At 43.6% G+C, this 27,022-nt stretch overlaps 1 protein-coding gene across 47 annotated transcripts in view; it reads right to left on the bottom strand.

Moving 5' to 3' along the window:
• LOC138809148 (protein FAM114A2-like) overlaps positions 1 to 16,014 on the bottom strand; it is a 138,880-nt gene extending 122,866 nt beyond the window's left edge. For 11 of the 47 annotated variants that reach the window (XR_011366725.1, XR_011366730.1, XR_011366724.1 and 8 more), the window contains exon 1: positions 15,806 to 15,978. Coding sequence is in view for 4 of the 47 variants with exons in the window: in XM_069995582.1 (XP_069851683.1) it covers positions 14,710 to 14,937; positions 15,806 to 15,931 (354 nt within the window). In the remaining 43 variants the exon portion in view is untranslated. Of the gene's footprint in view, positions 1 to 11,918; positions 14,938 to 15,805 lie in introns of those variants that run through there. The other 36 variants (XR_011366728.1, XR_011366720.1, XR_011366722.1 and 33 more) reach the window with 14 other exon arrangements.
• Between the last annotated feature and the right edge of the window lie 11,008 nt (positions 16,015 to 27,022).

Raw genomic sequence — 27,022 nt, forward strand, 5'->3', positions numbered from 1 at the left:
TACATTTCCAAGCACTTAACTTTCTGATGGGTGCGATTTTGCTGAGAAGAATGAAAGGAAGTAGGGAGGCAGGGTGAAGAGGAAAGTATTAATTTTTGCATGTGATAAAAATAAAGTTCAGCTCTGATATGAGGAAAACTCCTGATCCTTGAAAATTAAAGTCATTGGTACTCCATTATCCCACCAATTTCCATTCCACTGAAGCTATTATCCAATTAAGTCAGTTCTCACCAGAGTTTATGGCTCAGAAGTGGGAAGGGACCACATCAAGTTTCCTAATGTGGGCTTTTAATAACCAGTTCCCACGCCTGAAATATGAAACAGATTCTAGAATTAAACCAAGTGTTAGGCAGATAAGCAGGGGGGATAGTAATGAGAGCAAGCCACAAATTAAAAGAAAGATGGCGTCACGGCTGGCTTTCCTACTTGGTTTGCAGCTTTCTGAGAAGCCAGCTGTCTGACCACATGAATTCAGAAACCCTAGAAGCATTATGTGTCCTTTATTTATTTTTTCAGGTAAGGGGTAGGTTTATTCATTGTTCCGGCTGGCACCAGGCCAAGATGGACCTCCACGTGGCTGGGAAAGGCCTGGGAAAGAGAGAGCTGGGAAAGAGAGAAAAGAGCTAGAAAAGAGAGCATCTGGCTAAGGTGGAAAAGAGAGAGCTAGGAAAGAGAAGGGAACTGGGCAGGAGAAGAGAAGGAAAGAGCTGAGAAAGAGCTAGAAAAGAGCAGAGAGAAGCCGGGCGCTGGTGGCTCACGCCTGTAATCCTAGCTACTCAGGAGGCTGAGATCTGAGGATCGCGGTTCAAAGCCAGCCCGGGCAGGAGAGACCGTGAGACTCCTATCTCCAATAAACCACCAGAAAACCGGAAGTGGCGCTGTAGCTCAAGTAGTAGAGTGCTCGCCTTGAGCTGAAGAGCTAAGGAACAACGCCCAGGCCCAGAGTTCAAGCCCCACGACCCACAAAAAAAAAAAAAAAAAAAAAAGAGCAGAGAGAGGGCATCTGGGCCTGGGGTAGGCCTTATCTAGGGTATGGGTAGAGAAAGGTGTGGCCACAACAAATTCAGATGTGACCATTATGTGTCCTTTATAAATCAGATGTCCTGCCTAGCTCCAGAGTCACACTCAGGATGAACTAGGTGGCAGTTCTGTGACTTACATTCTAGCAAATGACAGCTAAGTGCTCTTTTAATCTTCAGTGGAAGAATCAAAGAGTTAAAGAGGACTGTTCAAATAGTGGGTTCATTGCCCTCAGATAAACTTCTCTCAAATCCACAAGGAACCTAATTTTTTTTGGACAAAAGTCCTGTCAAGACTTCCCTCCAGAGCCTCTGTGGTTACTTCTACGAGGAAGATCAATGAGGAGGTATTGTGGGAAGGTTCTCAACAATTACCAGAGTGACAGACTGAGCTTAGAACCAACTGGTCAACCCTTCATAACAGCGCAGAGTGCTTCAGATAGCAGATTTCCCAGACAGCAGCCTGATGCGCTGCATGCATGCGCAGGGATAGTGTGGAATGAAGACTGGAAGAAAGTCAGCCTCTTCCTTCAAGGCCAACTGCCATTCAAACAAGGAACTAACTGGGAAGGCCAAGCCCAGGGCTCTTCCTCTGCAAAGAGAGTAGAACACAAAAGGGCTGTGTGGAAATTTGGCAGGATCTTCCTGAAAGGCAGCAGCTGAATGCTGAACCTTATAGAACCTAGAAAAGCCTATCATTGCAAAAGAGCTCTTCTGCTGCACCCAGGAAGGAGAAATTTTCTGTAAAGGACGAACAGCCAGTTGACAACCCTTGAAACACCAATCCCATTCCCCACTTCCTCCTCCTCCTCCTCTTTATGCTATTCCAGAGAAAAAGAAATTAAACAGGCATTAAACCTGCCCCCTGAGCTCTCCACACACTGCAGGTGTGTTCCAAGGAACATCCATCCAGCTGTTGCTCTCCTCTCTTTCTGCCCCAAAGGCTGCTTTATTCAATCAATACCTTCTTGTACATGTGAGTACTTTTCTTTGAAAGCTCAGGCCAAACTGGCAGTTAACTTTGACCTTCTCTCTACACATCTAAGTCTATAGGAAATGAAAATCAGAACTTCTTTGGCACCTGCCTCAACTGAAATATGACAGCTTTCTTTAGGAAAAGGCAGACTGTCAAGAGCTCTTTTAGACCTGGTCACAGCTATTCCACAGGAGACGTGCACTTGGGCAGGACACACCCCCTTTGCCTGGGGCTTTGCCAATATAGAACCCCTGAACCTAGGGACGCTGTCAGGGACAATACTACAGGAAAAAGCAGTAGCCCTGTGTCCACTCACTGATCACATCACAGAATGCTGGCAACTCAACCAAGAGAAGGAGTTGGTGGATGATAAGCACATACAGCAAGTTAATGACAAAGCCAAACACAGCCCTGGCCTCTTCTCCCTGATACTGGTACAGGATAGGAATTGAAGGAGATTTCAAGAAAGGAAAACACACAAGACACAGAATTTAAGGGGGAAAAGGCTAGGCAGGCTATCAGGGCTTGAACTCAGGGTTTAGGAAAGGACCTTGCTAACTTTCCTTAGTTTCTGAACAGTTAAAATGTACCAGAAAGACCTATTAAAATCCCAATAACGTACATCACTGAAATACAGAAAACAGTCCAAAAATTCATATGGAACACCAAAGACCTAGAATAGCCAAAACAATTCTAGGGGATAAAGACAATATGGGAGGGCTATCCATGCTGAACTTCAAACTCTACTACAGAGCTATAATAACAAAGACAGCATGGTACTCGCACAAAAACAGACCCGAAGACCAATGGAACAGAATAGAAGATCCAGAAATAAATCCACAGGCCTACAGCCAGCTGATATTCGACAAAGGAGCCAAAGACATACAATGGAAGAAACACAGCCTCTTCAACCGCTGGTGCTGGGAAAACTGGGCAGCCACATGCAGAAAACTAAAAGTGGACCCCAGCCTATCACCATGCACCAACATCAACTCAAAATGGATTAAAGACCTTAACATTAAACCTGAATCTCTGAAACTACTGCAGGACAGAGTAGGAGAGACACTTGAACTAATAGGCACAGGAAGAAACTTCCTGAACAGAGTCCCAGGGTCACAACAAATTGGAGAGACTCGACAAATGGGACTACCTTAAAATAAAAAGCTTCTGCACAGATAAAGCTATTGCAACCAAGCTAGAAAGACAACCAACTAATTGGGAAAAAATATTTACCAGCAATATATCAGACAAGGGGTTAACATCCTGTATATACAGGCAACTCAAGAAACTAATCCCTCCCAAACCCAACAAACCAATTACTAAATGGGCAAGGGAACTAAAGAGGGACTTCTCAAATGAAGAAATAAAAATGGCAAAAAAACACATGAGGAAATGTTCATCATCCCTGGTGGTGAAGGAAATGCAAATAAAGACAACCCTGAGATACCACCTTACCCCAGTCAGAATGTCCCACATCCACAAATCAGCCAACGACAAATGCTGGAGGGGATGTGGAGAACGAGGAACGCTATTACACTGCTGGTGGGAATGTACACTCATACAACCACTTTGGAAAGCAGTCTGGAGGGTCCTTAGAAAGCTAAAGATTGACCTCCCTTATGACCCAGTCATACCACTTCTAGGCATCTACCCTGAACAACAGGAACCAATATACAAGGACACGTGCACCTCCATGTTTATTGCAGCACTGTTCGCAATAGCTAGGATATGGAAACAACCTAGATGCCCCACCACAGATGAATGGATCCAAAAATTGTGGTATCTATACACAATGGAATACTATGCAGCCATTAGAAATGACAAAATAATGGCATTTGCAGGGAAATGGATGGAGCTAGAAGGAATCATGTTGAGCGAGGTAAGCCAAGAACGAAGAGACAAACAGTACATGGTCTCCCTGATAAGTGGATGATGAATCCAAAATGTTAGGTGATATGACAAAACTAACAGGTCTTAAGAAACAAAGAACTCCCACTCATCTGGTTGAACCACTACTAAATATCCCCATGCTGCTGATCACATATATGGTATATAACATATGAGCACCGTTATATATTACAGACTGTGATAGACAATTTGCTCCAGGAAAGTTAGAATGAACTTGTGACTTTAAATGAGCATCATTATTCCACAATACTGTGAATTTCCGGAAATTAAGTAATCACTTAATCACAATCAAAAAAAAAAAAAAAAGAACCTTGGGGAAGGGAGGGAGGGAGGGGATGGTAGGGGGAAAACAATGGAGGGGGTAACAATGTTCAAGAAGAAGTGGAAGTGTACTCATTACCTCACTCATGTAACTGTAACCCTCTGTATAGTATCTTTATAATAAAAAAAATTAAAAAAAAAATAGTACCAAGAAAAACAAACTAAATTTAAATGTATTCAGAGGTCTAGTGTTAGTGGTAATGATTAAACTATATTCCCAAACTATAAAAAAATAAAAAATAAAAAATAAAAATAAAAAGCTGCATATTGGCTGGGAATGTGGGTCAGTGGTTAGAGTGCTTGCATACCATGCATGAAGCCTGGGGTTTGATTCCTCAGTACCACATACACAGAAAAAGCTGGAAGTGGTGCTATGGCTCAAGTGGTAGAGAGTTAGCCTTGAGCAAAAAAAAAAAAAAAAAAAAAAGCTCAGGGACAGTGCCCAGGCCCTCAAGTCAAGCCCCAGAACTGACCAAAAAAGTTGCATATTACAGAAATGGAAGTACAGGAATAAAGATGGGATCTATCCATCACTAATGTGAAAACTCCAGTCAGGAGGCTGTCAAGTAAATCCTTTTCCCAACTGATCCCAGCATGATGCAAGCTGGTCTGTGTGCCATTTGTAACACACGGGGATTAAGAAGAAAGGTCAGAAACAATAGATAAAAATCAGTACATGTGTAAGATATTCACTTAAATCAATATCAGTCTAGGAGTGGGAAACTTCTCATTATGGCAACCTGAGAAATCTTCTTTGAACACCTTTCCCTCCATAAAGGTGTACCAAACGACTCCAGGAAATAAAAAAATTCTTATCCATATATAGGATTATTTACAAACAATCTTTCGGGAAAAGAGAACACACAATAAAAATGGAAGAAAGGATTTAAAGTAGATCTGTTAATTTAACGGACTTTGTCAAGCAAATCCACCATCCCTGGTGTGCTATTTATTGTGCCTAATAGAACTAACACTCAGGGAAAAAGTAGTCATTAAAAAGGACTGGTCAGAAGGGGGAAAACACAGCAAACAAGCCAGCTTTAAAAGTTTCTCAATTATAAGTGAGTTACTCTGAGGGAATTATCTGGAGGTGACTTTAAAGTTTAACATTAAAATATGAAGAAAGGATCATCATGGCCCCATCACTCCCCTATTTTCACTTTTTTTGGGGGATGGGGGGATGTTATGGATGGACGGAGGGGCATGAAAGACCAGGCGCAGTCTGCTATCATGTTAGGTTCAGGTTACCTACTGCCAAGTCACACAATTACTCCAGAAAACCTGCCTAAGGAATGCGGGCTGCCTGTCAAGGTTACAAGCTGTCCACTGCAGTGTAAGATATACAAGAAAATGACACCATGTAAACCTCATAAAGGTCGCATGGTATCAGGAACTTTAAACGAGAAAATAAATACTATCCTCCATCTAGTTTTGTATACTAATTTCAAGTCAGCATACATAAATACCACACAGCACACAAGAGCATTACTGTAAGGGGTCACTTGCTCTGTGAAGAAAACACTGCTTTTGGCTGTGAAAGTAACTGATTTCACACAAATTCTAGGATTTTAGCACCTTAATGCAGGCCAGAACTCTACCCCTCCTCCACCAACCCCAGAGCAAGTCCCAGGACATCAGGAGAAGAACACAAAAATGGAGTGAAGAGAAAACAAAGGCAGGGGGTTCAGGACTTAACCCCAGCTGAGAGAGAGAGAACATCATTGTGGCTCAGAGGGCGAATGCTTGCCTGGCAGTTACAAGACCCTGGATTCAATACTCAGCACCAAGGCTTTGGCCTTCATCTGTAAGGACCAAATGAAATAGCCCAGACAAGACTAGGTGATAGGTGCTTCCAGAAAAGACAAGAGCAACGGGTAAGAGGAAAACACTGCCTTGATGTTCTGTAATATGTTCCCTCAAGAAGCTCAAACTCTTCGCACAAGTACACTAGGCTGCCTAGGTCACCACCACAATGCCATCCTCTCTAGAAACCATCTACCCATGGTAGATACCACCTTGGTATCTTTGCCTGGAAACCCATTGACATTCAAGAAATCATGAATGATTATTAGAGTTCTGTCATTTTGAAACTGATGGGAAAATGAATGTGTTATGTGTCCGGAACACATATTATCACCACCATCACATGTGTGCGTGCATGCGCGCGCGCGCACACTCTCTCTCTCTCCCTCTCTCTCTCTCTCTCCAACTCAAGTCCTGAACTTTTGACCTGGTTGCAGCTGAGCTGAGCCCCCTCCCGAGTCCACCAGGGCACCTGCTCCAGGGCTGACAAGAGTGCTGGCAGGCAATGGCCGCAAGGCTACAACAGCACAAAGCAGCCAGCCTGCAGCAGAGGCCTTTATAGAAAGAGCCAGGCAGCTTCACATCTCCCTCCCTACTGCTCCAAAACATGCTTCTTTAATGATTCCCCAAGGAAAGAATAAAACCTAACATCTGTTTCCCAGGTTTACTGACCTGTACAACCGCTGACAGCATGCAAATCTGGAAGCCTCGCAACTTCCTTCAATTTCTCTAAATGTGAATACTGAAGAGTTTGAATGGGAGGGAGGGGATCACTGTTTTGTGGTGTAGAGCCAGGGACACTCCTCGGTGTGCACCAGTCCCCCACCCCCGAGGACATCTCATGTTGGCATCTGGGGATGTAAATTACAGGGATGTAAATTCTGTCTTGCTTAATTTTGTGGAACACTATCAGGACAGCCTAAAATACAACTGGGCGGCTCAGTACAAGCAACCATCTGCCCTGTGACCAGGTGAGGCTCAGGGCTAGATTCCTGGTGTGCTAAGGGTCCAGAATGAGGACTGGCCAAGCACAAGAAACACGCATGTGCAGCGCAGAGACGCGAGGGTGGGAGGGCGCCGCCAGGCAACTGGGTTTCCATCTAGCTGTGTGACACCCTTTCTTTCAGGGCTCCCATAGCACATGCACCATTCTGCCACATGCCCTGTCCCTGAGCTCACTCTGAAAAGGAACCACAACTGGACTGCAGGTCATCTCTCTGCCATTGAGTCTGGGTTTCAGATGGCTCATCCGTGCAAGAATTTTATGTTAGATGAACTCTAGGTATTTCACAGACCCAAAATCCCGTGATTTTAGGAGTGTTTTTGAGCATGCATAACAAGCATGGTGGCGAACCCTGGTCAGGATCTGTACCACCAAGTAACGATCTACCAAATGAAACCTACAAATCCATCCTCGGCGCATCTGAACTAGGGATTTCTTCTTTCTGTTCAATGTCCAAATTACTTTTAAAATAGCTTCTGAGGCTTAAAGATTAACCTTTTCCTCAATTAGACCTAAAATTGTGAGGAATTCTGGAGGATAAATGTCTTAAAACTATCTTTTGCCCTTCTTTCACTCTTCTTTGTTCTGTTGTATTTGAGATCCTCGTACATAGAACCACAAATAAAACCCAGGTCTAGTTTGTGGCTTGCCTATCCTCCATGCTGCAACCTCATGTATGAAACTGAGACCTCTCCAGAGAGCGGTGTCACCCACCCTCATATATTTTCATTTTTCACTGGGTGCTGTTCATTGCTTTTTTGTTGTTCCGTCTTCATATTAGCCTCTAGCAAACACTAGTCCACATCTGTCGAAAACATGGGCTCAGTGTCTTTCTCAGTAGTTCTTACTGTTAAAAGAGCAATGGTCTAGGCCGAGGAGGTGGCTCAGTGGTAGAGTGCCTGCCTAGCATGCATGAAGCCCTGGGTTTGATTTCTCAGTACCACATACACAGAAAAGGCCAAAAATGGCTCTGTGTCTCAAGTAGCAGAGAGCGGCTCAGGGACAGAGCCCAGGCCCTGAGATCAAGGCCTAGGACTGGCAAAAAAAAAAAAAAAAAAAAGGAACAGGCTCAGGATCTTTGTGATTCTTTCCTCAGCAATGCTATTTGGGGCCAGATACACCTTTTAGTGAGGAGCAGCACCATAAATTAAACTACAGTGACTAAGGGATGGGCCTCGCTCTGTGTGCCCGGCTGGGCTTTATTTCTTACAACCCGTTGACAGACTTCATCCAGGATTTACTGATTTGCTTATTATCTGGCTCACTCCACGAAAAAGAAGGCAGTTATTTTTGTGTTGTGTTTACAAGTTTCACACCAGCACCTACTCGGCCTGCCTAACACACAAAGGATGCTTTATAAATATTTGCTGAAAGAAACATCGACTCTCCCCGCTATAATCCTAGCTACTCAGGAGTCAGAGGTCTGAAGATCACAGTTCAAAGCCAGCCCAGGCAGGGAAGTCCATGAGACTTTTATTTTTGCCAGTCCTGGGACTTGAACTCAGGGTCTGAACACTGTCCCTGAACTTCTTTGGCACAAGGCTAGCGCTCTACCACTTAAGCCACAGAACCACTTCCAGCTTTTCTGTGTGTGGTACTGAGGAGGTGAACCAGGGCTTCATGCATGCTGGGCGAGCACTGTACCACTAAGCCACATTCCCAGCCCCTCCATGAAACTCTGATCTCCAAGGAACCACCAGAAAACCTGAAGTGGTGCTGTGGCTCAAGTGGTAAAAAATGCTCACCTTGAGCTGAAGAGCTCAGAGACAGTGCCCCAGGTCCTGAGTTCAAGCCCCAAGACTAACCACCACCACAACAACCAAAGAAATAGGAACTCAGCTGGATGCTGGTGGCTCATGCTTATCATCCTAGTTATTCAGAAATCTAAGAACTGAGGATGGCAGTTCAAAGCTAGCCTCAGGCAGGAGAGTCCAGGAGTCCTTTTTTTTAAAAATCAATTGTGAAGCTTCTTAACTCTGGGACTCCCACACTGTCTTGAACTTTTTTGCCTAAGGCTAGAGCTCTACCATTCTGGTTTTCTGGTGGTTCACTGGAGGTAAGAGTCTCCCAGACTTTCCTGCCTGGGCTAGTTTCAAACTTTGATCCTCAGATCTTAACCTCCTGAGTATTACAGGTGTGAGCCACTAGCACCTTGTGGAAGATAGCTAGCCTTGAGCAAATGAGCTCAGGGATAGGGGGACAGGAGAGAGGGGAGGGGTCAGGGAGATGAGGGGAGGGAGAGATGAGGGGAGGGGAGGGAGGAAGAGAATGAGAGAGAATGAGAGAGAATGAGAGAGAGAGAGAGAGACAGAGACAGAGAGACAGAGAGACAGAGAGAGAGAGAGCCCACGCAAGAGAGAGAAGAAAAGAAGAAACATGATCTTGCCCCTGTACTCAGTTTCAGTAGAAGGCTTAAAAAAGATCTTCTGGCCAGGTACTGGTGGCTCATGCCTATAATCCTAGCTACCCATGAGGCTAAGGCCTGAGAATAATGGTTCAAAGCAAGCCAGGACAGGGAAGTCTGTGAGACCCATCTCCAATTAACTACCAAAAACCATGAAGTAGAGCTGTGCTCAAGTGGTGGCGTGCCAGCTGTGGCCAAAGACTAAGGGACAGTGCTCAAAAGCTCCAGTACCAGCATACACAAAAGAACAAAGGAAAGAAAGGGAGGAGAGGGGGAGAGAGGAAGGAAGGGAAGGAGGGAGGGAGGGAAGAGAGAGGGAGGGGAAAGAGGAAAGAAGGAGAAAGACACAGACAAGACAGGACAGGACACCTGGGCTCTGGTAGCTCATGCCTGCAATCCTAGCTACAAAGCAGGCTGAGATCTGAGGATCATAGTTCAAAGTCAGCCCAGGCAGGAAAGTCTGTGAGGCTCAGGTGTTACAGCACCAGCCTTGAGCAAGAAAAGCTCAAAGACAGTACCCAGCACCAATACAAAAACAAAGGCCAGTATGTTTCAATTAAAATAGTTTCCTGGGAGTGTAGTTCAACAGTACAACACCTGCCTGTCTAGTACACTAGAGACCTTCTTTCTTGATCCCTAGTCCTGCCAGGAAAAAAAAAAATACATGTTTCCTCACTCAGTCCACTACATCTAGTCATCATGAAATGAATACCCTAATCAGGGCTAACTTATTATTTCCTGTAGTTGAGGCCTCTTAAACCTTTGATTGAAGAACCTCCTTCAGAATTGATTAAAATGTTAAACCACAAACACACTGCCAGCAGATTGTGTATAAGTATACGAACTCAAAAATCGACCACCCATCCTTTGGCACCATGTTTAGGAACTGTTGATTGTATTTTTAAGTTCCTCCTAACCTTTAGTCTTTTGGGGGGGGGGGGGAAAGGGAGGAGCCAGGTTGGGGCTTGAACTCAAGAGCCTGGGCACTGTCCCTGAGCAGCTTTTGCTCTCTACCACTTGAGCCACAACACCACTTCTGGCTTTTTCTGTGTATGTGGAACTGAGGAGTGGAACCTAGAACTTCATGCACACTAGGCAAGCACTCTACCACTTAGCCACATTCAGTACTTATTTTAATGTGTAAATTCATGGCTTGTGCTCCCAGTAAGGAGTTAATCCAAGGAAACACCAAGTATAACATTCAAGACTCAGCATATTATACCCAGGTGATCATGCGGGTTAGGTAAGGGACTTTAAACCACATAAAACCACAATCAGAGCCCAACACCAACCAGTGACTCACAAATATAACCCTTAGTTACTTAAGAAGCTGCCGGCTGAGAATCAAGGTTACAAGCTAACCAGACACACCAGCAGAAAAGTTCAAGAGACTTTTATCTCCAATTCACCAGCTCCACAGATAGAAAGCCAGCCATGAACAAAAAAGCCTAGTAAGATTCAAGGCCCAGACTTCAAGCCACAGTACTAACCAAAAATGAAGAAAGAACTAGAAAGAGACACAGCAAAGCTAAAGATTAGGTTCTCAAAGGCAAGAAGCTCATTAAAAGATACAAGAAAGCAATCAATTAATTTTCATTATCTTGCTACCGTAAGAACTACATAAATGATTCTACATGAACATTTCCAGTTCCCTCGGATCAGACCACTGAAAAATCTCCCTTATCAAGTAAGGCACTAGTTTCTGAGAAGACTACTTGGTTAGGGGAAAGTGCTAAATCTCTGAAGAAGAGACCAATTAACTTTTCTCTTTGGAGTCAACAAAACTTAGCCAACCTAACCACTAAAATATTAAGCAATTACATAATGCTAGATTAAATAGAATACAAGCTGGGCAACAAGCTAGGTGGCTCACGCCTATAATCCTAGCTCCTCAGAAGAATGAGATTTGAGGATCACAGTTTGAAGCCAGCCTAAGCAGAAAAGTCTATGCAACTCTTATCACCAATTAACCCCCCCCAAAATCAGAAGTAGAGCTGTGGCTCAAAGTGGTAGAGCACTAGCTTTGAGCACAAAAGCTCAGGGATAGCACCCAAGCCCCATGAACAAAAAATAAACAAACAATTGTGGCTCTGAGCTACTTTTTTCTTTTTCTGGTCGGTCTTGGGGCTTGAATTCTGGGCATGGGCGCTGTCCCTCAGCTCTTTAGCTCTAGCCAGCGCTCTACCACTTGTTCCACAGTTCCAGTTTTCTGGTGGTACACTGAAGGTAAGAGTCTCAGGGACTATCATGCCAGGACTGTCTTTGAATCGACATCCACAAATCTCAGCCTCCAGAGTAGCTAGGATTACAGACATGAACCACCAGCACCCTGCTCTGAACTACTTATTAACTGCCAATCTTCTGACAGGACAGTTATGAGCCTAACTAATATTATCTACTTCTATATAAAGCACATAGTAGGTACTTAATGATGCCAACGATTTAATTCAGTGTCACTAATCCACTGTCTTAATCACCCGAATACTTCAGTCTCCTCTGAAAAAATCCCTACTATATGACACAAATACATTGTGAATATATTTAGAAACTTATAAATATGCAATAAGCTACAATGTTACAAGTTCTTAATCTCATGGCTGATAGTGGGTTATTTCAAATTTTTACGTTTTTTTGCTATAATATTCAAGCTTTATATAATTTTATGCAATTGTATGTGTGCCCATACTGGGACTTGAACTCAAGGCCCAGGCAATTATCCCTAACCTTCTTTTGCTTGAGGTCAGGACTCTTTATTACTTGAGTCGAAGCTCTACTTCTAGCCTCTGCCCCCCTTTTCTAAAATAGTTTATTGGAGATAAGAGTTGCACGGACTTTCTACCCCAGCTGGCTTTGAATCACTATCCTCAGATCTTGGCCTCTTGAGTAGCTAGGATTACAGGCGTGAGCCACTACCACCTGGCAATTTTATGTTATTATTTTTTAAACCACAATTAAACAATGTAAAGGATCATTAACCGTACACTCACAGATTTCTGGACTGATGATTACAAACACTTTATTTAGGGCACAGAAACATTGAAGTCCTTAGATATATCTCCAAGCCAGGTGCTGGTGGCTCACGCCTGTAATCTTAGCTATTTAGGAGGCTGAGATCTGAGGATCACAGTTCAAAGCCAACCTGAGCAGAAAAGTCTCTGAGACTCTTATCTCCAATTAACCACCAGAAAACAGTAAGTGGTGCTGTGGCTCAATGTGGTAGAGCGCTAGCCTTGAGCTGAAGAGCTGAGGGACAGCACCTAGGCCCAGAGTTCAGGCCCCACGACCGGACCCAAAAAAAAAAAAAAAAATAGAATCCTTGAGGATTCTACAAATCCAAATGTTCAGCCAGGTGGTGATCAAGAGTTAAAAAGAGAGGAAGAGATCTGTCCCACAGGTGAAAACTGGCTTCCTTTAAAATAAAATAAAACAAAACAAAACAAAACACAGGCTGGGAAGTTGGCTCAGTGGTAGAGCGCTTGCCTACCATGCATGAAGCCCTGGGTTCAACTCCTCGGTTCCACATACACAGGAAAAGCCAGAAGTGGCGCTGTGGCTCCAGTGGTAGACTCTGTTCTCCTATAACCATGCCAGGCTGGCATGTTAGCTACTCTGGAGGCTGAGATCTGAGGATTCTGGTTAAAAGCTAATCAGGGCATGAAAAAGTCTGTAGGACTCTTACCTCCAATTAACCACCAAAAAGCCTGAAGGTGAGCCTTGACTCAAGTGGCAGAGTGCTAGCCTTGAGCACAAAAGTTCAGGGACAGCACCCAGGCCCTGAATTCAAACCACAAGAATGACACCAAAAAAATTTTAAAGCCAGCCTGGAGGCAGAGCTCAAATGTTGGAGCTCCAGCAGTGAGCAAGGAAATTGAGAGGCTGTGAGTTCAAGCCCCCATTAGAGAAGAAATGATATCCAACTTCTACCTGGTATTATTCACCATTTCTATCTTTTTTTTTTTTTGGGGGGGGGGGTCTGGTCGTGGGGCCTGAACTCTGGGCCTGGCTGCTGTCCCTCAGCTCTTCAGCTCAAGGCTAGCACTCTATCACTTGAGCCACAGCACCACTTTGGCTTTTTTCTTTTTGCTTATGTGGTGCTGAGGAATCGAACCCAGGGCCTCAGGCATGCAAGGCAAGTGCTCTATCACTGAGCTACCTTCCCAGCCCACCATTTCTATCTTTTCAAGTTGCTGTACATTACCACTGTAGGGCCTAGGACCTAACCTAGGAATCTTTTCTTTTTTTCTTTGCCAGTTCTGGGCTTGAACTCAGGGCCTGAGCACTGTCCCTGAGCTTCTTTTTGCTCAAGACTTAGCACTCTACCATTTGAGCCAAAGCACCACTTCCGGCTTTTTCTGTTTTATGTGGTGCTGAAGAATTGAACACAGGACTTCATGTATTCTAGGCAACCACTCTACTACTAAACCACATTCCCAGCCAGATTTTTTTTCTTAAACAGTCAGGCCAATAAACTATTTGATATTTTTTAATTACCTAAGAAAAATGAAAATCAATTATACTGAATCAAAACTGATTAGTGTCCTCAGTTCTTCACAGTTGAGTCAAGTTTGGTAGACAACTAATTCAACATTTCTCAACTTTCGAAAATTTTTTTTTACTTAAAACATAGCCATATGGCCCATCATCCTAGCTCCTCACGTGGCTGAGATCTGAGGATCATGGTTTGAAGCAGCCTGCTCAGAAAAGTCTGTGAGAAGACTCTTATCTCCAATAAATACCAAAAGTCAGAAATGGAGCTGTGGCTTAGGGGTAGAATACAAGCCTTGGGCCCAAAAAAAAAAGCAGCAGCTCAGGGGTGTGCATGCACACGCACACGTGCACACACGTACACGCACACACACAAAGGGGGGCATATCAAAATAAATACACATGATCTACGATAGAGATACAAGTACCAGAGCGTTAAGTAAGTAGGTTACCTAACGTCTCCAAAGAAAAAGATGTGTGAAGAATACTTACAGGGCGTACATGTTGGAATCTAAATAGGTATCTGAGGTGTTTTTCAAATTGCATATATTTTAAGTGAAAAGAAAAAAGTTATTCCCAAGGAAGACTAGAATTAGAAGACAGTCACTTCGGGTGTCTGCACCAGTCACTGTGTAAGCTACAATCACTTCTCATTTCTCCTTTAAATATACTTGACCTCTTCAAACAATCTGCGTTTCTCTTTAGGAAGTGAGCCCGCTAAAACTCAGAAGCCACACACCTGTAGGACCCAGGACAAATCATTCCCAGGCTGCTGGGAGCATGGCTGTCTTCAGGCTGAAATGAGCCGACCTCTCCTTTTCCATCCACAAAACGGGTTCACGGGGGACCCGGGGACCCGGGCCGTTTCCCCCCAAAGGCTCTCCTGACGCAGCGTCCTCGCCAAGGTCCCTTGGAGCCCAAGGAGGGGGTACGGGGTGCTGGGCCCGGCGGCCTCCACGGAGAGACGCAGCCCTGATTCGCTGGCCGTCGTCGGGGTGTTTTTTTTTCTGCTGACCCACTAAGGAAATTCAGAACATTCGGGAGTAACTGTCAGAAAACAAACCAACCAACCATTCAACCATCCATCCATCCAACCATCCATCCCTCCTGCGGACTTCAGGCTCGCGAGCCTCGGCTGCCCGGATTCTAGTGATGGGGCTCCCACCGAGAAAAGGGAAAGTCGTTAGGTACCACAGCCCCCTTCCCCTCTCCCCCTCCTTCCTCCTCCTCCCCCTCTTCTTCCTCCTCCCCCTTCCCCCTCCGCTAGAGGCAGCCCGCATCGCATTGTCCCGCGCTCCGCGGGAGCTCCAGCCGCTGGCGCCTGGAACCCCGCTTCTCCAGGCCCGCGCTCGCCTCCCCGGCCCCGGGAGCGCGGCTTCCCACGCCGGGCCGGGCGCAGGGCGGGGGGGAGGGGGGAACATCAACACAACAACATCAACAACACAACAACAGGACAACACAACAACCACCACAACACAAAAGCCGTGCAAGTTTCCAGCCCCGCGCCCTCCCCACCGACCCCCCCCCCGGGGCCGGACTGGGCCGGGCGCGGCGGGAAGACGTGGCGCCAGACTTTCCCCGAGGCCCCGGGAGCCCCCCCTCGTCCGGAGTTGGCGGCCGGGCGCCGCCGCCTCGCTGGGGAGGGACGAGCTCCCGGCGGCCCTGGCCCGGCCCCGAGGAGGCTCGCGGCGCCTCCCGCCCGCCCGCCCGCCCGCCCGGCTCCCTGGCGGCCCTGACAAAAGCAGGCTCGACCCCTGACCGCAAGCGGGCGCCCCGCCAGATGTACCGGCGGTACGGGGAGCGCCGCCCGGACTCGCCGGCGGGCCCGGCCCCGGCCCCCTCCCTCACGACGCCGTCCTGACCTCCAGCCCGGCCCCGCCGCTCACCTCGATCTCGAAGTCCGGCAGGCAGCAGGCGGTGCAGAAGAGCGAGCAGAAGTGCGCGATGGCCGGCACCTCCCACCAGGAGCGGAGCTCGCCCAGCCCCGTGGCGCCGCGCTCCTCCGGGCACATTGCCGCGCCAGCCCACGCCCGCTCGCTCGCTCGATGGCCGGGCGGGCGCCGCGGCTGGGCCGGTCGAGCCCGCGCGCCGCCGGCTCCGGCTCCTGCCCCGCGGCGGCGCCTCAGCGCCTCGCGCCCTCCCGCCGCGGCGCCCGCGGCTCCGCGCGACCTGCGGCTGAGGTGCGCGGCTCGGCCGGGCCGGGGGATGGGGGCGGCGGCGACGGCGGCGGCCGAGTCTTCGAGGCAGCCGCGGCTTGGGCTGTCGGCAGGGTCCGCGCTCGCCCTGTCCCGCGGCGGCGCTGCAGCCGCCCCTGGTCCCCGCACAATATAATCCACGGGGGTCGGGGCCGCCACGCGGAGGGGCGGGGTCTGCGCGCCACAACAACAACCCCGCCAACCCCAGGCGCAGCCGACGCTGCGCCTGCGCGGCGCGTGCGAGAGAGCGAGCAGGGGCGGAGGGGAGGAAGGGGCAGGGCCTGAGCAGGTCCCCATTCCCCCTCCCTCCCCGGCGGCGACCCCGAGGGTCGTCCGGGTGCGCCGGCTCTCGCCAGGCCCCGCGGGGTCTCCCAGCTCCTCCCTTGGCCCCCGGCCGCGCACGTGTGGGAGGGAGCGCGCCCAGGCCCGCGCCGGCCCCTGGATGGCGGGGTCCTGCCGAAAACAGCAAGGAGTCAGACCTGACCCGGACGCCGGGGGTCGGGGGCCGCAGCGCCCACTGGGCCTGACCGCTGCCCGGCCCCGGCCTCTGCTTGGGCGCGCTCGCACCGCCCTCCTGCGGGGAAGGCCGGCCCGGCCCGACCCCCCTGGGCCCCGCGGGCCTCTGTGACCAGAGCTGGGAGGGTGGGATTTGAACTCAGGACCTCGAGCTTCCCGGGTGGGGCTCTAGATGCATGCACGCTCACGCGCACCCTCAGGCCCCCCACAGGGTCCTCCATGTGCGCCCCAGCGTGCGAAGGCAATCCTCCTACAAGCGTCCCCTTCCCGCCTACCGCGGATGGTCCCTCAGTGGTAACAGCCACACCACCAACACACGCGTGCGCACACCACGCACAGATCTGCATCTGCACATGTGCACAGTGGTAACACCCACACCACCAACACACACATGCGCACACCACGCACAGATTTGCGTCTACACATGTGCACAGTGGTAACAGCCACACCGCCAACACGCGTGTGCACACCTCGCACAGATCTGTGTCAGCACATGGCACAGTGGTAACAGCCACACCACCAACACACGCATGCGCACACCACGCACAGAGCTGGGTCTGCACATGTGCACAGTGGTAACAGCCACAGCCACACCACCAACACACACGTGCACACACCACACACAGATCTGTGTCAGCACATGTGCACAGTGGTAACAGCCACACCACCCACACACGCGTGCACACAACAGGCACAGATCTGTGTCAGCACATGGCACAGTGGTAACAGCCACACCACCAACACACGCGTGCGCACACCACGCACAGATCTGGAGTTCACAACTAGATCTTTTAGTGTAGAGAGGATGATTAACTAGGTCGTGAGCTGGAGTGTCTTTGATCTTCCATGCTTCTGCGGGGCAAGAGTGTCAAAAAAGGAATTTTGATGAGACTGTATAAGATGGAGAGAAATGAACTTTAAAATTCCCACAGATACTTAAAGTAATTCTTATGAGAAGTTAGAATTGAAGAGATGTAGGTATTAATGCCTACTGTCAGGAACCATCCCTGCTTAGGTGAAAGGCAAAGGAATATATAAAACACAATTATAGTCTCCAAATCTAGAAAATATTCCAGTTCCTCACCTAATGGTTGAGAAGCAAAGCAGCACAATATATAAATTATTTCAAGAAAATTAAAGAACACAAAGCAGCTATTCCCCTATGGTCAAACAAAACAATATTTGAAACAACCCCAAGAATACTAAAGGCAAATTTTAAGTGTTCAGCTTAAAACTTTCACAGTACTTAGTTGAATAATTTGAGTAAATATTTCTTCTGATATAAAAAGAAAAACTGAAACACAGAAAAACATTTTCCATTGCTAAATATCAGTATTATTTTTAATTAATACATTAGGGAGAAATCATGTATCATAAATTAATTCCTATTTTGATCATTGAAAATCTGTAACAGAATGGGAGAAAATATTTTCATCTTTATATTACGGAATCTTTGGATCTCATTTATGTTTTTGTCTTTTTTTTCTTTGACACATTTTAGATGTCCAAGAAATGGAGGAGGTGATTAAGACCTGCCAGGAAGGTCCAGATGAATGTCTGTGTGAAGTAGCAGTCACAAAAAGTAACCCAGTGGAAGAAAGAGTGAGATTGATAACATGTTTATCACAGCATTATTACCATAGTTAAGATGTAGAACCAATCCAGATGCCTCTCAGTAGATGAATGGATCAAGAAAATGTGATACACACACACACACACACACACACACACACACACAAACACACACACAATGGAATTCTATGCCTCCATCAGGAAGGACATTGCCCCATTTGTTAGGAAAGGGAAAGACTTGGAAAAAATTATATTAAGTGAAGTAAGCCAGGCCCAAAGAAACATAAATCCCATGGTTTCCCTTATTTGCAATAAAAAAGTATGTCTAGGACAAGCAGAAAAAGTCAAAAGCTATGTACATATGACCATATAAGATGATGTTAAGGGAAATGAACCCCAAGACAGGGACACAAAAGGTCTATTCTTTCTTGCTATTGTTTTTAGTGTATTTAAAGTGTACTGTGTGTTTGTTTTTTTTTGTTTGTTTGTTTCTTTGGTATGTTCCTCCCTCATGGTATAATCCCTGTTTTTACTGTATTTGATTCCAGTGACCTGCATCTTGTATATACACTTTTCTGATCTGGGGAGGAGAAGGGAAAAAATGCTTAAATAAGGATACAGGTTGACCCATTGTAACAATGAGATGTACAAGACACTATGTTGAAAATGAACTTTACAACTTCACCCAGCGGGGAGCCATGGGGGTCGGGGGAGTAATTATGGAGGTGGGAAGGAAGGGATGATAGAGGAAAAACAAAGTAGGAGTCAACACTGCTTGATAGGAAATGTACTCATTACCTTACTCATGTAACTGTAACCCCTCTGTAGTATTTTTATAATAAAAAATGTATTTAAAGAAAACTACCCTAATAGACTTCAAGACTAGTATAAGAGACATTCCTTCTAAATTGTTTTTCTCCCAATTAGATCATAAGATGTCTTTTTAGCACCGAGTCCCTTCTAAACTGTCATTTCACTCCAACTTCGGATAAGAACTACTGGGACATCACATTCAGGCAACGAAAAAGGCCTCTAGGGACAAAGCTTATTCCAGTGATGAAGAACCATTCAGATTCTAATAGTATGGAAGTAAGCATTGAGACAGGGGATGTTGTCAGATTCCAAATGGAGTCATTTCTGTCATACATTTCAAAAGTAATTAAGCCAAGAGATTGTAAAGAAATGGTTGATAAGCATGGTTTTCTGAAGCTAAAGCTTGTCGACCTTTCAACTAGCCAAAAATCAGAACTTTAGCTTTTTCTATCACCCACTATTTTGATGAGTATCAGAAACCCAGATACCCCCACCTAGGTATGGATACACTCAGCTTCTTACGGACAGGATGGTGGTCCTACCTCTGTTAATATGCCTAAAGATTGCATAAGGCATAAGGACAGAAATGGAAAATACAAATTTTCCCATGTGATTTATAAAATTCTGTCACTTCAGGCAATTTGAAGGCAAGTTTTACGTTCTAGAATTAGGAAGTATTTCCATGAGAAGGCTTTGATTTTGAAAAATGGAAAAGAAGCCATAAAGAACATTTTCCACCTGTTTTCTTCAGGCACAATTTTCTTGCATAGTCAATATATCAGACTGGTATACTTTCAACTTCTTTACAGTAAAAATAAGAAGCCTTACATCTTTTCAGACAGAGGATGAGGAGGACTGCAACCCACAACTTCATCTTGGGCGTAACAGAGATTAGAAGAGTAATTGTCCATGAAAAGTTTGTTGTTGTTGTTTAGTTTTGGGTCTTAAACTCAGGGCCTAGGCACTGTCCCTGAGCCTATTTGTCCAAGGCTAGCACCCATGAGCATATTTTATTGCTAGTGTCAGGGCCCTGATTCAGTACTAACAAAATTCTGAGTTACAAAATGAGGACACCTGAATACAAGTACCTGAGAATCTTGATTCAGTAATTCTCCTGTTGAGTCTGAGACTGCAGAAGTGGCTCTTATTGATTGGGAGCAATTCCTACATTTCCTTCACTCCCAGAGACTTGCCCTCTCATCATTTGGAGGCTGCTGGACAAGGACTGATTTGCAAGATACTTGAGTCAGGCAAGTTCTATGCCTGCTGTGTGAGCAGAAGGTACAAATTCAGCTAAGACATGAGGTGGAGCCAGAGGGTTTGCTTGGGATTATGTGCAGAAAGTACACAACTAAGGGCAGAAATAAAGAAGGGACAGGAAGTTTATGTACTAGAGGCCCCTCCTGAGGCACTGGATTTAGCCTCTTGGCAAAGACATGAAGGAGCTATGCAAGCCTGTTTGTTCAATCACTGGAAAAGAGGTTCTACACCTAGTGAGGTAGAATGCCTGAGTTGTGATAGTGGACAGTGTGAGAGATGTGGAGTCCCTTACAGTGCTGAGCAGAAATACTTCTGACAGCTAATGTTGGACTCCTGCATAAGAGAGGTGATTCTGAAGACAGCCTTGTGCACTATGTGTTCAATTGAGCAATACAAGTGTGATGGCCACCAACAGCTAGTCCTGTAGGTCATGACCAGGTGAAGGTGCAGGTAAATATGTTTGATAGAGTCAGGGATGAAAGGACTATGACATGGTATAGTACACTGGTGTGGTATAATACAGAAACTATGTGAATGACAAATGCAAATAGGATCCAGGACAACTTCCATTTGAATGGAGACAAAGTCAATTAATAAAACATAGCAACAACAGGACAAATCATGTCCCCTACTAAGGAGGATTGAATCTGTGTTGAGGTCCAAAGCCAAACCCTATGACTAAGTTTCCTACAGAGACCAATTTGTGCTGTTCAGATGAAAAGCTGCTCAGATGAAAAGCCCTTTGATAAATATCATGAAGAAAAGAAACAATGTTTTCCTTTCTAACATTTTATTATTCAACATAAATATATAAGGAATGTAAACTTAAACATTACAAATAAAATTTTATGCCATCCTTATTTACTCATAGTGAATTTACAGTTTCTTATGCTGAACTCTTTTTGACTAGCACTTATGTAAATTTTCTATTTCTCATGAGAATGTAAAAAGTCAGTAACTTAATATTGATTTGATATAATTGAAAACTACAGTCACTTTCATGAAATGAAAGATCACAAATAATCTTACTAATGTATGACTTGTACCAGGAAATTTGGCTTCTCTAAACATTGAGAATTTTTAGTGGTATTTCATGACTGTGACAACAATTAGTGAATTTCCTATTTTTAAAATGTGCATTTTATTATACTTTCGACTAAGAATCTGTTGAACACATTTCTAAAACACATAACTCTCCAAAAATGAGTTTATGGAAGCATGGATATAATTTTCAAAATATTTAATCCTTAGCTAGGTCAATTTTACACAGAAAATTATATATTTTGAAGGAATATTAGACAATATTTTCATATTAAATAAACATTTTGAAATGGTTACCACCATAAAGCTAACACACTTAACAAAGTACATACTTATATGCATGTGACCAGAACTCAGAAAATTCAAGAATGTATTTTTATTGTAAAAATACTGTACAGAGGTGTTATAGTTACATGAGCAAGGTAATGAGTACATTTCCTATCAAGCATTGTTACCTCCTCCTTTGTTTTTCTCCTACCATCCCTTCCCTCCCACCTCCACAACTACCTCCACCCCCAACCCCCGACCCCCTTCCCTGCTAAAATTGTAAAGTTCATTTTCAACATAGTGTCTTGTACATCTCATTGTTACAATGGGTCAACCTTTATCCCTATTTAAGCATTTTGTTTTTTCCCTTCCCCTCCCCAAATTAGAGAAGTGTATATACAAGATGTAAATACAGTGCAAATATAAATACAGTGAAAACAGAGGTTATACCATGGGGGAGGAACATACAAAGAAACAAAAAAATCACATGGTACCTTATAAATATGTTAGAAACAATAGCAAGAAAGAAAAAACCACTTGTGTCCCTGTCTTGGGGTTCATTTCGCTTAGTATCATCTTATATGGTCATATGTACATAGCTTTTGACCTTTTCAAGAATGTATTTTTGATGCCTTACTAAACAAATCAGTTGGGGAAAAGGAAATAAAAACAAATTATAAATCCTTGACAGTAGGTTAGACCATGCAGAAGATCGAATTTCAGGGATTGAAGATAGCCTAGATATTATAGAGAAAGAACATACAACAATCCAAGATATGATAGATCTATTCAACATTTGGAAGACATCATCAGAAGGCCTAATCTGAGGATAATTGGTGTAGGTGAGCATCTAGAGACAGAAGTTAATAGTCTAGGAAATTTATTTAACAGGATCCTAGCAGAGAACTTCCCAAACATGCAAAAAGATAAGCCAATGCAGATACAAGAAGCTTTTAGAACACCAAATAGACCAGAAAAGGACATCCTACCATAACATTAGAATCAACACAGGATCAATTCAGTTAAAAAAGATTCTTAAAGCTGTCAAGGAGAAAACATTAATGACCTATAAAGGGAAACCAATTAGAATAACCTCAGATTTCTCAGCAGAGACAAAGTAAGAAGAGAGTGGAATAATGTATGTCATGCCTTAAAGACAAACAACTATCAACCAAGAATGCTGTACCCAGCTAAACTCTCCTCATAACAGGAGGTCAGATGAAAATCTTCCTTAGCAAAGAAAAACTGAAACTATATCTCCACCAAACCAGCCCTACAAAAGCTAGTTAAAAATGTTCTACACATAGAAAACCAACAAGACCACAATAAAGACCAAGAAACCACACCCAAACTGAGAATCCAAGAAGTATAGGAAGAACCCAACTTTTGCATCCCCCAAGAAGGTGAATAACATGTCAGGAACTCCCAAACACCACTCAGTCCTAACTCTCAACATTAATGGACTAAACTCTGCATTTCAGTTACATAGACTGTCTAGTTGGATTAAAAAGCAAGATCCTACTATCTGCTACCTTCAAGAATCACACCTTGCTCATAAAAACAAACATATTCTGAAAGTGAAAGGCTGGAACAAAATCTACCAAGCATAAACAGTCAGGACTTGCAATTCTAATATAAGATAAAATAGCTTTCAAATTAAAATTACTGAGAAGAGATAAAGAAGGTTGCTACATACAAATTAAGGAATCTCTCCTTCAGGAAGATATTACAATTCTAAATATCTATTCACCAAACAAACCCTACTTTCCCTCAAATCTCACATAAATCCAAAGACATTAATTGTTGGGTACTTTAACACACCATTATCCCCACTAGGGGATAAAACTCAACAGAGAAACTGCAAATCTAAACAACTGCACAGATCAACTAGATTTAACAGGCATCTACCGAATATTTCTCCCAGTCCCATCAGAATACATGTTTTTCTCAGCATCACATGGAACGATTTCCAAAATAGACCACAAAGCAAACCTGTCCAAATTTAGAAACATTGAAGTTATGCCCTGCATTCTCACAATGGAATAAAAGTAGAACTCAACACCAAAAGCCACCAAAGAAAGCCGTGTAACACATGGAGCCTAAACAACACACTGTTGAATCACCAGTGGGTCACGGAAGAGATTAGAAAGGAAATTCAAATGATCATGATATTCATCAAAATGAACACACAATTTACCAATTCCTCTGGGACACAGCAAAGGCAGTAGCAAGTTTATAGCTCTGAGTTCCTACATCAACAAATTGGAGAATCTGAAACCAACAATTTAATGAGACATCTGAACCTCCTTGAAAAAGAGCAGCAAGAAAAAGGAAATCAAAACAGAACTTAGAGAGTGGAAAACCCTCCCATGCTCCTGGATTGGAAGGATCAACATTGTGAAAATGGCAATACTTCCCAAGGCTATCTACAAATTCAATGCTATACCTAGCAATATTCCAACCTCATTCTTCAAGGAAATAGAAGAGGCAATCCAAAAATTCATATGGAACAATAAAAGACCCCAATAGCAAAAACGATCCTTAACAGAAAGAACAGTGCTGGAGGAATATCAATACCAAATTTCAAACTCTACTACAAAGAAATAGTAATCAAAACAGCTTTGTACTGGCACAAGTACAGATCTCAGGACCAATGGAATAGAATTGAAAACCCAGAAATGAAACCACAGAGCTATAGCCATCTAATCTTTGATAAGGGAGCTAAAAAAATAGAATGGAAGAAAGACAGCCTCTTCAGTAAATCGTGCTGGCAAAATTGGTTAATCACTTGTAGAAAACTAAAGCTAGATCCTTATATATCACCCTGCACCAGAATCAACTCCAAACGGATCAAAGACTTCCAAGTCAAAGCAGACACCCTGAAAACATTACAGGATGGAACAGGAGAAACCCTAGGTCTCCTTGGCACAGGCCAAAATTTTCTTAAAGAGACTCAGAAACACAGCAAATCAAAGAAAGGTTGGACAAATGGGATAGCACGAGATTGCAGAGCTTCTGCATGGCAAAGGACATAGCTAGCAAGATCAATAGAAAGCCCACGGATTGGGAGAAGATCTTCACTAGTCATACAATGGACAAGGGTCTCATATCTAAAATATACCTGGAACTCAAAAAATTAAATCCCCCAACATCAAATCTTCAAAGAAACAACTGCCCAATAAATAAGTGGGCTAAAGTCTTAAAGAGAAACTTCTCTGAAGAGAAAAGAAGGATGGCCAATAGACACATGAAGAAATGTTCAACCATAAAAGAAATGTAAACAACATTGAGATACCACCTCACCCAATTAGAATGGATATAATCAGGAACTCTAATAACAACAGATGATGGAGGGGATGTGGACAGAAGGGAACCTTACTGCATTGTTGATTGGAGTGTAAACTTGTTCAACCACTTTGGTAAGCAGTATGGAGGTTCCTCCAAAGCCTCCACATAGAGCTCCCCTATGACCCAGTAATCCCACTTTTGGGCATTTATCCAAATGATCACAAACATGACCATCCTAAAGCTACCAGGACAACTATGTTTATTGCAGCATTATTTACCATAGCTAAGGTATGGAACCAATCCAGAAAAAATGATTAAAAAATTAAAAATTAAAAAAGAGGGAATAAATTAAATCTGTAAAAAAAAACCCCATTGTTTCTTTTGAAAATATCTAAATATCTCAACTCCATACCTAGTGGACATTCTTAAAACAGACATGAAAATATTCAAGAATTACCTCCTAAAGGGTAAGATGACTTATCTGCAAAATTCCTTAGACCAGATTTTCTTTTAGTTTTGCCTTTTGATATGTACACATGATGATATCCATGTTGGGTGGGGACACTGTCTTTGGACTTTACAAACATTCACCTTCTGAAACTGTGTCTTGGGTAAAATTACCAATTCTGTGACTGAAAAAAATAAAAATCTTGGAAATAAATTGAGTATCTCTTAAGAATGTGCTTCTTTAGAATGATACTAATTATAGAATTATATTTTCAAAATTAGAACATGGAGAAAAGAAAAACCTCATATACATACATAAAATATTAAATGAGTGTTTTAAAAATTGTTTATCTACCAATAACTACTAAGATCATATTTTCTATAATCTTTTATCGTTTTCTTTAATTGGTATGTATTAGTTGTACACTATATTTTTGTTGTGCTGTCTCTATGCATACATAGAACATACCATTGCTGTTTACCCACTTTATTACTCTTTCCTATGTCATGTTCAGCTTTCTGTTTACAATTTTAATTGGCTTCATTTGTATACATAGATATAGTATACTTTGATCATGTGTTCTCAACACTGTCTCCTTCCTCTTTCCTCCTATTAACCACCCTCAAATAGTCTTTTTATATTTGTATCATATATTTATCTCTCTAGATTCCACATATAAGAGGAAATGTAATATTTATTTGGAATCTTGATCTATAGCTTTATATAATCAGATTCAAGTTTTATTTTCAAGAGTGATTATGTTCTGAACAGTGTAATATAAGACCACAAAAAATAATAACATGACATAAATACAGTTCATTAATTCTTGTCAAGGTTGTCTAACCAGTCAGTTTAGATGAAGTAACTTAAGTATACCACTATATACTAACTGCAAGAGATACTGACCAATATGTGCTAAATATCAAATTGGGTAATTTATCTTTACTGGTTGCCCTAGCTTACATTTCCACTATTATGTTATGATGTCTTTTATTCTATACTTTCCAGCATGTTATAACTTATTTTCTTAATGCTTTCCAGTCTGATTGGGATTTAATGGAACCTTACTTTTAATATTTATTTAATTTACATTAATGCCTGTAATATGTTGGCAATTTCTTCACGTGTTCACAATTTGTATTTTCTGAAACCTATCAACTCATTTACACATTTATGAATTGCAATAGCTTTTAATTTGAGATCTATTTTTGAGCTTTGTGTGTTTTACATAAAAATTCTTTCTCTACTCAATAGTTCTAATTTGATGCAGTCCTATTTTTAATTCTTGCTCTTATTTTTACTCAGTTAAACTTTTATATAATAAGTAGATACAAATGTCAATAACTTTCAAAGAGTTTCCTATGTTTTTTTTTTACCTCTAAAGCTATGCAGTTTAAAATTTTTGATATTGACTTGAATTTTGTAGTGCCTAGGAGATTATGTCCTATTTTGTCTTCTTCATATAGAAAACCAGTTTAATTTTTCCATCACCAATTTTTGAAAAGATTGTCTTGTCCATTGTATAATTTCCTCTCTTTTTTTGGAGGGGGGGTCTGGTCATGGGGCCTGTCCCTCAACTCTTTAGCTCAAGGCTAGCACTCTACCACTTGAGCCACAGCGCCACTTCCGACTTTTTTTCTTTTTGCTTATGTGGTGCTGAGGAATCAAACCCAGGGCCTCATGCATGCAAGGCAAGCGCTCTG

Source organism: Dipodomys merriami, unplaced genomic scaffold (assembly GCF_024711535.1).
Source record: "Dipodomys merriami isolate MVZ:Mamm:240054 unplaced genomic scaffold, mDipMer1.0.p SCAF_488, whole genome shotgun sequence".
Classification (NCBI taxonomy): domain Eukaryota; kingdom Metazoa; phylum Chordata; class Mammalia; order Rodentia; family Heteromyidae; genus Dipodomys; species Dipodomys merriami.